The sequence below is a fragment of the Trypanosoma cruzi genome, genomic scaffold, assembly GCF_000209065.1.
Source record: "Trypanosoma cruzi strain CL Brener 1047053516095 genomic scaffold, whole genome shotgun sequence".
NCBI classification, from domain to species: Eukaryota; Euglenozoa; class Kinetoplastea; order Trypanosomatida; family Trypanosomatidae; genus Trypanosoma; species Trypanosoma cruzi.
Genome location: NW_001849437.1, coordinates 84,893 through 95,133, shown reverse-complemented (window position 1 = coordinate 95,133; position 10,241 = coordinate 84,893). Strand labels below are relative to the sequence as shown.

The following is a 10,241-nucleotide window of genomic DNA, read 5'->3' as shown; positions in this document are numbered from 1 at the left end:
TCTTAGACGTCGGAGAAACTGCGGGCTGCTGCTTGGGGGCCAACACCACCACCACCAGCACCCAACACAGGAGTACTGCTGGCAGCGTCTGTATCGGTAGCAGAAGATGGAGCCGTTGGTGCAGCCCCACTGCCGCTGAGCTTCAGTCCCGCTCCCTGCATCACCGACCGGTGGTTGTCCTGCATCACTGCTGGGCGTTCCGCTTGCGCCAACGCCGCCGTCCTCACCGGCCGGTACCGCCGCCGCTACTCCCCGTAAGGCGGCACTCGACACGCAGTCCCTCCTCGCAAACACCACCTCGTCATCCATTCCCCTCGCAAGCCCCGCGTCGTCCATTCCACCATCAGCGCGGTAGCACACAGGCCACGCGTCAACACCGCCGGCACCGCATCAAAGCAGAGAGCACACACCAGCAGCACACGGCCAGTCATCATCGCCATCACTCCTGTCACTTACGTGTAGCCTTCAGCAAAACCTAACGCCCCTTCAAGACAAAGCAAAAAAAGAGACACAGCCGCTACACCACGCACAGCCACCGCACAGCAACAAATGGCAGCAGCAGCGCACACACCACGAGACAGATGGAATCAGTACGATTGCAGAGCTCGCACACCGCACCGCAAACCACAAGTTTGAAAAGCAATAAAAAACAATAATTAAAAAAAGAAATTAAAATAAAAAGAAAAACAAACCCAGGGCTCCAGTGCGCATGCACATGAGTGTGTCCGCGATGCGTTCAACGTGACGGATGCGGGGCACAACGCGGAGCACACAGCACGGCAGCGGAAGCAAGTGAAGCAAAACACAATCATTATTTCCCTTATTTTATACAGTGGACCACAACACACGAACAAACCCCGCGGTTGGGTGCTGGCACGCACAGCCCGCACACACCTCTTCAGCCCAGAGTGGTGTACGCCAGCGCGGATACGGCAAGCAGCAGCGGGGCACACACCCACGCAGAGCTGCTGAGGCTGCCGTCGATTTCGCGAAGACGTGACGGTGCGCGGGTGGTCGACACAGCTGGCGCCTCTGTAGTCGTAGTACTTGGTGCCTCTGGCGCAGTGGTGGTCGTCGTGGTTGGTGCCTTTGTGGTGGTGGTCGTCGTTGTCGTAGAAGTCTCAGACACCTTATTTTTTTGTTCTGCGGATGGTTCAGTGCGAATTTGTTGCTCCTTCGTATCTTCCGTACTTTCTTCTTGTACCTTATTGGGAATGGCACTTGATTGCTGTTCCGTATCGGTCGTACCACCTCCCGTTCCTGCAGTATTTCCATGTCCGCCACCCGACACATTACCTTTCTGAGCAGGTGTCGAGATTGATGCCGGGTTTGTGGTCGTCGTGTTCGTCTGGGAAGAATCTTCAAGCGGTTCAGGATCTGTCGCGCACACGGACGGGCAGCAGCACAGGGCAAGCACCAACAGGGCGCACAGCAGACGGCACGTCATCATCATCGTGAGTGTGGTCGTTCAGTGGTGTGGAGCTGATCTGCACAGTGAGGGACATGGAGAGCAACAGGGGAGACGAGAGGTGCGGCAGACACACACAGAGGGCACACCACATGAGGAGAGGGCAGCAGTCAGGCATGCAGCGTACGCCGCACACCACGCACGACACACACTCCAATCCACGGCAGCAGGCACACACAGCCCTGCCGCAACACCAACACACAGATGGAAGAGGGAGAAGCAAACAGGAGCGGCACACAAGGCTCCACCGCATGTACATACGGCGAGAGCGGTCCGTCGTGTCTGCACCCCTCACGGAGGGTGCGCACACACACACAAGAAGGTGCAGCGCACACAGCAACACAAAAGCAAAGTAACAATACAAAAAGAGATCCCCGCACACCACGTGGATTGTTGGTCCACGGGAAGTGCAGCCAATATTCATCACAAAAACAGTTCAGTTGCAGTAGGCCTTCGTCCACATCCGGCGTACTCAAATTCATGCAGGCACGGCCACCACCGCAGCAGCAGACGCACACGCAAAAATAGGCGCAGGGAATGGCATAAAGAAAGCAAACATTTATTTGTGTTTCTCTTTGGATGTTGGCAGACGTCCGCATGCGTTTTTTTGTGTTTTTTCCAGAGGATAAACCTTCATGCCTGGATCGTGTGTTGGGGATTACTGCAGGGTACATAATTCTTTTTTTCCTCTTGTGGATTTTTTTCTTGTGTTGTTGCAGCCAATAATTCGGTTTGTGTTGTTCCTGCTTTTCGCTGGTAAAAGTGCTGCAATAGATGTTTTTATTTCTTCTTTCGTTGCTGTGGCACATGATTCCTCACCGTTTATTGCGGTGGAAATAAATAATATGTGAGTGGACTCCCACGCACCAGAACGCACCTTCGCTCCTATTTATTGGTGCATGGAAGGGCATGTCTGTTTGGTGGTGTCTCGTCTATATATTTTGTGGGCGTACATTCCCCTGCAGGCTGAGGGCGGGGTGACGCTCCGTCGCGGTGCACTTCCCTCGCATGCCGCCCGCTGTGATTCATCATGCATCACCCCCTCACACATTCCCCGTGGTGCCACACCGTCAATATTATTGCAGCCGCTGTGACTCCGCGTACTTCACGCATTTGATTGTGCCACAATACATCCGCTCGTGTGACCACCGCATCCAAACAGCGGTGCCCAACACCGTGAGCGGCAGTCCACATCCTTGCATGTCCCAACGCAGTGGTGCTTGACTGTCAGCCAGGCGCCAGACAACAAGAGAGTCTTGTGCTGGCAGTACAGCACACGGAGCTGCAGTGAATGACTCGGGCGGTGACGCATCTATTTGTCGCAAAGCAGTGAAAAGGAGTCGGGCAAAATAATGCCGGCTGCATGCACGACACCATATCCACAGCCAAAGCATGCGACGTGATGTGTGTTTCACTGGTGCTGTGAAATGCCTGCAGAGGACGTCACTAGTGGAGGCATGCCACCCATGATCAGCGGACAGACAATAATCGGCATGGGAGGCCACAAAAGGCAGCAACGACGCCAGCAGCAGGTGCAGCTCTCCCGCTCTCTCTCTGTTGCCTCCGAGAAGTAAATATTCCACCAGCCGCAGCTGACTGTGCCATCGTGACACTCCATGCACGTCGTGGCTGCGCCAACACATCCTGCTCCCTGCAGCGCCTCAAAAGATGCCTCACTCCGTCCACTAAGTGCATCGATGTGGGCCGTGCCTCGGCAGTTCGTGAGGACCACAACGATGTGAGGGTCACCGAGTCGCAGCATGTTTGTTGTGGCGTTGTTGCATGGCACCTGCACACACACACGCAGCGCCTGCATCCCTCCCGTTTGCGTTCGCCCTCTGCCGGAGTGGCCACACACACGGGCAGCAGCAAAATCACTTCACCTCGACGATCCAAAATCAACACTGACATCCCTCGCGACGCAAAGATCTCAGTTGCCAGCACGGGCTTCCTGTCGCTCTGCCATCGACGCTGAAACACGGCACAGTGCACGCACTTATTTTCCTCGTGTGCAGTCAGCCGTTTGCTTCACGCATTCTTCGATGGACTGACGTCCACAAAAGCACGCCACAAAAGGCCACTGTGATCGCACAAGCTATTGCGATGAGCGTCTGTGTGTGCATGCATCCGCTGCTCACACGTGCTGGCAAGCAGCCTGCAGCCGGTGCCCTCGTGCCAGTCCATCGGCTCCAGCACGGAAAAGAGAAAACGGCCTATTCCCGATGCACTTATTCCCACCAGCAGCACCAACACGCTGGGCGCCAGCCGTCATTCCTCAGCACATCCAGGAATGCTGAAAAGTGACGTGGAGCTGTCAGCCAGCAACGCCACAATCCCCGCACACATGTCGGCTCCACCAGAGAAGACAAAAAAACTACAAACAACACCCCTCACAAGTCTTCCAAACATCATTCCAACATACCGCGGCACGCCAAACAGAAGTAGTCGTCACTCCATGCACCACGCACGGCAGCAGCTCACACTCGGTCAAGCAAATGTTCCTCGGATCAGTGGCCTCCACGTGCTGCGGTGGAAAGCAAAAAAGTGACGGGCTGCCAAAACACAAAAGAGTGCCACGACTGGCCGCAAGTCAAAGAAATGCAGCCGCTCAAATGAATTCAGTCCTCATGCCCTCAGCCTCCCACCTTCTCCCACAAAAGCTGCAAGAGCTGCAAAGCAAAAGTACCGTCCAATAAAGTCGCTGTGGAATACAAAAAATGCCGCAGTGCCTCCTGCTGCCATCCGGGGCCGTTGATGACGTCTTCACGGGGACAGACACCCATCGGTGCTTACAAGCGAGGCTGCACACCTGCGACGCATCCTGCGCTCTGAGACGCACGACCCTCACCACAACCGGAGTTGCCGCGCGTTGTCGGCAGGCACCACATCGACAAGAAAACAGGGATACGTCAGGATGACAACGAGGCAACCGCCGGCAAATCACAACGCAGGCAACATCAACAGCAGCACAAGAAGCGCTGCAGGCCGCGGGGTGACGTGGACCCACTGACGCAAGGTGTATGTGGAAGAGAGCAATTGGTGGCTTGCCAAAGACACAAGGGGCTGACACACTAATAACAAGAGAGGAACCGTATAAGAATGCAAAAAAAAAAATCAGGCGTCCAAAAAGCAACCCACCAATCAATAAAAGTGCAATCGGTGCGTGCACCCACAACACAAGCAGAGACTCAAAGAAGAAAAACAGAAAACAAAACAAAAAGCCGAAGCGTGGGACGACCAGCGCACACACTCTCATTGCTCCCGTAAAGCAAAACACACACACAGGGAGAGAGAGAGAGAGAGAGGTCGCCCACTCAAGGCAATAAAAACAAAACAGAAACAGTTACGGTGCTCCGCCCATGCAGCCAGGCAGGACGGCAGCGGTGCGTGTGGCGCAAAAGAGAGCACCAACGGGCATGCATGGGTGTGCATGCAATATATACAATGGGCACATTATGTGTGTGCTTCGTGGGATGAGGTGAGGGCGAGAGTCCATGCAAGGGGACACACACAGAGAGTGAGTGAAGGACGAGTGTGTGTGCGGGCGGTGCACGGCTCTCTCTCCCTCACTCTCACGCGGCCACCACCGCAGCAGCAGCCGCACACGCAACAAAAAGAAGAAGCAAAAGAGGGGAGGTGGTGTGGGAAACTGTGGTGCTGCTGTCACTGTCGCCATGAGAAGCTGTGTCACGTGTTTTGGCTGTGTTAATTGGTGCTCTTGGGATTCCTGCACTCTGGGATGTCGCATTCTCTGTGGTGCCTGATGCGTCGTTGGGATTGGGAGTCGTACTGAGCTGTGCGATTCTTCCACTGGAGGGTTGGCTCAAGCCGTTTGTGGCCGGATTGCTTTCTGAGCCATCGTCAGACTGCAGGCCCGCAGCTGCTGTGGGGCTGCTTCTGCTGTTGTCATTTATTGCCGCATCACTCGTGTTGGCGGCTTTATTCACTGATAATTGTAATGTTTTCTCCCATCTGTCGTTGATATAACGCTTCTACCATATTCCTTTTTGCCTTGTCCTTCTCTGGCGGCAGGCAGTTCAGTAATCACTGAGCCATCCTCCCTCCCCTCACTGTTGTCAACAGCACGTCCACCTCTAGATGGGAACGATGGATTAGCGTCCGTTGTACTCTTGGCTGGTGCGCCATCCAACAAACCCGATAAAACTTGTTGCTGAACTCCAAGTCCCGGCGAGCTGCCATTTAAGGGGTTCGCCACCTCACCTTCTTATTTTTTCATTCGGTGGCTGTGGCCGTGGGTTCTCTTCGTCAGTCGGATTCGATTCAGTCACTGCCAACGGAGTGATTCCAAGATCTTCTTTGAATTTATCACCTTTTTTATCTTCAATCTTTTCCTCTTCTCCAACTCCTTCCACATCAGCAACTTCAACGTTTCCTGCCGAAGTTTTTCCTGCAAGGGTGTGTTGTGCTTCCTGCTGAAGCCTAATCAGAGTGCCGTTTGTAATGCCCAGCACAGTTGCAGACTTTTCTTCTTCACTCCCATTCTCTGTTTCATCATCTCCAGTAACTCATTGATTTTCATTTTCAACTTCGGCTTCAGCATCGTCAGTTTCTCCTGGAAGTAAACGTGACAGCACTGGCGGTGGCGTTTCCAGCAAACCTCCACCACCACTCGCAGAATCAACAGGTATATCGGCAGCAGCTGCCAAGCGCTCAGCGCATCCGCCACCGCCGGCACCGCACCACAGCACGCAGAGGGCACACACCAGCAGCACACGGCCAGTCATCATCGCCACCACTCCTGTCACTTGCGTGCAGCCTTCAGCAAAAGTAACTCCCCGTCAACGGAGAGGGAAGCAAAAAGAGAGACACATTAAAAATCACCAGCAGCAGCAGCGCACACACCACGAGACAGATGGAATCAGTACGATTGCAGAGCTCGCACACCGCACCGCAAACCAGAAGCTTAAAAAACAATAAAAAAACAATAAATAAAAAAACAGAAATTAAAAAAAGAAAAACAAACCCAGGGCTCCAGTGCGCATGCTTATGAGTGCGTCCGCGATGCGTTCAACGTGGCGGATGCGGGGCACAACGCGGAGCACACAGCACGGCAGCAGAAGCAAGTGAAGCAAAACACAATCATTATTTCCTCCTATTTTGTACAGTGAACCACAACACACGCGCACAAATCCCCGCGGTTGGGTGCTGGCACGCACAGCCCGCACACACCTCTTCAGCCCACAGCGGTGTACGCCAGCGCGGATGCGGCAAGCACCAGCGGGGCACACACCCACGCAGAGCTGCTGAGGCTGCCGTCGATTTCGCGAAGACGTGACGGTGCGCGGGTGGTTGACACAGCTGGCGCCTCTGTAGTCGTAGTACTTGGTGCCTGTGTTGTAGTGGTGGTGGTCGTCGTTGTTGGTGCCTTTGTTGTAGTCGTCGTCGTGGTCGTCTCGGCAGAATCATCGGCATTCTTAATTGCTTGTTCTGTGGATGTTCTCGTGACACTTTTTGTCCCTGAGTTTTCTTCCGTACTTTTTTCTTGTACCTTATTGGGAGTGGCACTTGATTGCGGATGCGGAGTGGTCTTACCGCCTCCCCTCCCTGCAGCATTTCCATTTTCCGCGCCCGACCCTTCACCTTTCGGAGCAGGTGTCAAGATTGATGCCGGGGTTGTGGTCGTCGTGTTCGTCTGGGAAGAAGTGGCGGCTTGAGACTTATCCTCTGACGCGCACACGGACGGGCAGCAGCACAGGGCAAGCACCAACAAGGCGCACAGCAAACGGCACGTCATCATCATCGTGAATGTGGTCATTCAGTGGTGTGGAGCTGATCTGCACAGTGAGGGACATGGAGAGCAACAGGGGAGACGAGAGGTGCAGCAGACACACACAGAGGGCACACCACATGAGGAGAGGGCAGCAGCCAGGCATGCACCGTACGCCGCACACCACGCACGACACACACTCCAATCCACGGCAGCAGGCACACACACACACAGCCCTGCCGCAACACCAACACACAGATGGAAGAGGGAGAGGCAAACAGGAGCGGCACACAAGGCTCCACCGCATGTACATGCGGCGAGAGCGGTCCGTCGTGTCGGCACCCCTCACGGAGGGTGCGCACACACACGAGAAGGTGCAGCGCACACAACAACACAAAAGCAAAGTAACAATAAAAAAAGGAGATCCCCGCACACCACGCGGATTGTTGGTCCACGGGAAGTGCAGCCAATATTCATCACAAAAACAGTTCAGTTGCCGTATGCCTTCGTCCACATTCGGCGCACTCCACTTCATGCAGGCCCGGCCACCACCGCAGCCGCAGCCGCACACGCAACAAGAAGAAGAAGCAAAAGAGGGGAGGTGGTGTGGGAGACCGCGTTGCTGCTGTCACGGTCGCCATGAGAAGCTGTGTCACGTGTTTTGTTGTTTGTGGTTGGCGCTGTTGAGGATCCCGCACTCTGAGATACCGTATCATATTTTTTGGTTGATGCAGCTTCACCATCGAAATTCATGCCGGGTGATGTGGCGCCTTCAATGGATTTTCGGTTCGGATGATTGCTGGTTGGAGTGCCTTCTGTGCCAGTGTCAGACCGCACGGCTGTAGTTATCGTGGTGCTGTTGTCGCTGTCGCCAGAAAGGGTTGTGCCAAGTGTGTTACGGGCGGTGGCTGCTGGTATTGTTTGCGATTGGCTGCCAGCAACAGTTTCATGTTCCGCTCCTTCTTGCAGTAGTGCTTTACCGGATCGTTCGTTATTGCTGGAAATGTCCTCCGGAGCGCGCCCTTTTCCTAGAGTGGAAGTCAGACCATTTCCAGTTGTAGAGGTGGATGAAGAATGTGTTTGTTGTTGACTGACAGCTGGTATATCTTGTGTGATACCTGCGCCAGTTGCGGCTTTATCCTCCGGTGAGTCCTCGTTTGTGTCCCCCTTAGGTGGTGTTTCTCGCCCCACCACTGGCGTCAATGCCGCTGTTGATGATGCTTGTTCCACTGTGCCTTCCTGCTCCCTCGACCCTCGGTCTGCTGCTGGTGGATGGCTGTCGCTCGTGGAAGATCCGCCCAATTGTCCTTCATTCACGGTGGTTTTTACTTCACCCTCCGCAGCTGCAGCATCATCACCACAAACACCACCACCATCTTCTAATTCCGTTTTTGCGTTGGGCGACTGTTCTGGCGCATTGAGATCGCCTTTCCCTCCTGTTCCCGCATCAGTGTGATGCGAAACTTGAGGCACTAATTCATGCTGATCCTGTACGACTTCACGCCCCTCTTTTGCAAGAGTTAAGGCATCCTTAGATTCATTTAAACCCACACCCTCACCAACACCGGGAAGTGGGGGTTTGCCACCCGTAGGAGCAGAACCCGGCAAGTGACTTCCACTGCTCAGAGAACTTCCATCAGTGACAACTCCATTATCACCATGACCCGCAACTGGGGAAGAAGGTTGACCAACACTCCCAACAACACCTTGGCCGGAATCCTCACAATCATCCCTGGCATCGGCCGACACCGAAGAAAACACGCACCACAGCACGCAGAGGGCACACACCAGCAGCACACGGCCAGTCATCATTGCCATCACTCCTGTCACTTACGTGCAGCCTTCAGCAAAAGTAAATCCCCGTCAACAGAGAGGGAAGCAAAAAGATAGACACGGCCGCTACACCACGCACAGCCACCGCACAGCAACAAATGGCAGCACCCCAGCAGCAGCAGCGCACACACCACGAGACAGATGGAATCAGTACGATTGCAGAGCTCGCACACCGCCCCGCAAACCACAAGTTTAAAAAGCAATGAAAAACAATAATTAAAAACAGAAATTAAAAAAGAAAAGAAAAACAAACCCAGGGCTCCAGTGCGCATGCACATGAGTGTGTCCGCGATGCGTTCAACGTGACGGATGCGGGGCACAACGCGGAGCACACAGCACGGCAGCGGAAGCAAGTGAAGCAAAACACAACCATTATTTCCCTTATTTTATACAGTGAGCCACAACACACGCGCACAAATCCCCGTGGCTTGGAGTGCTGGCACGCACAGCCCGCACACACCTCTTCAGCCCACAGTGGTGTACGCCAGCGCGGATGCGGCGAGAGCCAGCGGGGCACACACCCACGCAGAGCTGCTGAGGCTGCCGTCGATTTCGCGAAGACGTGACGGTGCGCGGGTGGTCGACACAGCTGGCGCCTCTGTAGTCGTAGTACTTGGTGCCTGTGTTGTGGTCGTGGTCGTCGTGGTCGTTGTCTGAGCAGAAGCTTCAGACTCCTTATTTGTTTGTTTTGCGGGGGGGTTGTTGCCACTTATTGGCCCAGTCATGCCGTTCTTAACTTCTTTCGGATCTTCCGTAACTGTTGGCGGTTCTTGAACGGTCAAAACTTCTCCCCCTCCAACAGTTTTTTCTCTTTCCACAACCGGCTCCTTACTTGACAACCCTGACTGACCGGTCTCCTGTGGTGTCACTGATGGGGGGGTCAATTGACTGGTAACGCTTCCATTAGCTCCAGGCTTAGTTGGTACCGGTGTTGTGGTCACCTTTGAAGAAGCGGCAGCTTTCTCTGAAACGCACACGGACGGGCAGCAGCACAGGGCAAGCACCAACAGGGCGCACAGCAGACGGCAAGTCATCATCGTGAGTGTGGTCGTTCAGTGGTGTGGAGCTGATCTGCACAGTGAGGGACATGGAGAGCAACAGGGGAGACGAGAGGTGCAGCAGACACACACAGAGGGCACACCACATGAGGAGAGGGCAGCAGCCAGGCATGCACCGTACGCCGCACACCACGCACGACACACACTCCAACCC

The 10,241-nt window shown here is 54.5% G+C and overlaps 4 protein-coding genes and 2 pseudogenes across 4 annotated transcripts, besides 11 other annotated features; all 6 read right to left on the bottom strand.

The window, feature by feature from the left end:
• On the bottom strand, positions 1–440 carry Tc00.1047053509525.432 (annotated as a pseudogene; the record flags this gene model as incomplete).
• Positions 1–1,076: a sequence feature (heterozygous, non-Esmeraldo-like haplotype).
• Positions 646–691: a sequence feature (T-rich).
• Positions 899–1,453, bottom strand: Tc00.1047053509525.420 (mucin TcMUCII, putative; the record flags this gene model as incomplete). The annotated part of the gene is made up of 1 exon (XM_815735.1): positions 899–1,453. One exon carries the CDS (start codon positions 1,451–1,453, stop codon positions 899–901), a length of 555 nt encoding a protein of 184 aa, XP_820828.1.
• Positions 1,077–4,442: a sequence feature (areas not merged during assembly with more than two copies in the genome that could not be assigned to a particular haplotype).
• Positions 4,443–7,525: a sequence feature (heterozygous, Esmeraldo-like haplotype).
• Positions 5,041–6,216, bottom strand: Tc00.1047053509525.410 (annotated as a pseudogene).
• Positions 6,395–6,451: a sequence feature (T-rich).
• Positions 6,663–7,244, bottom strand: Tc00.1047053509525.400 (mucin TcMUCII, putative; the record flags this gene model as incomplete). Its single annotated transcript, XM_815734.1, has 1 exon — positions 6,663–7,244. One exon carries the CDS (start codon positions 7,242–7,244, stop codon positions 6,663–6,665), a length of 582 nt encoding a protein of 193 aa, XP_820827.1.
• Positions 6,823–6,882: a microsatellite.
• Positions 7,526–9,199: a sequence feature (areas not merged during assembly with more than two copies in the genome that could not be assigned to a particular haplotype).
• On the bottom strand, positions 7,728–9,014 carry Tc00.1047053509525.390 (mucin-associated surface protein (MASP), putative; the record flags this gene model as incomplete). Its single annotated transcript, XM_815733.1, has 1 exon — positions 7,728–9,014. One exon carries the CDS (start codon positions 9,012–9,014, stop codon positions 7,728–7,730), a length of 1,287 nt encoding a protein of 428 aa, XP_820826.1.
• Positions 9,200–9,663: a sequence feature (heterozygous, non-Esmeraldo-like haplotype).
• Positions 9,235–9,281: a sequence feature (T-rich).
• Tc00.1047053509525.380 (mucin TcMUCII, putative) lies at positions 9,494–10,066 on the bottom strand (the record flags this gene model as incomplete). Its single annotated transcript, XM_815732.1, has 1 exon — positions 9,494–10,066. The coding sequence occupies one exon, from the start codon at positions 10,064–10,066 to the stop codon at positions 9,494–9,496; it is 573 nt and encodes a 190-aa protein (XP_820825.1).
• Positions 9,664–10,078: a sequence feature (areas merged during assembly that could not be assigned to a particular haplotype. This can correspond to areas where the two haplotypes were merged or to regions with more than two copies in the genome that were merged during assembly.).
• Positions 10,079–10,241: part of a sequence feature (heterozygous, Esmeraldo-like haplotype) that runs on past the window's edge.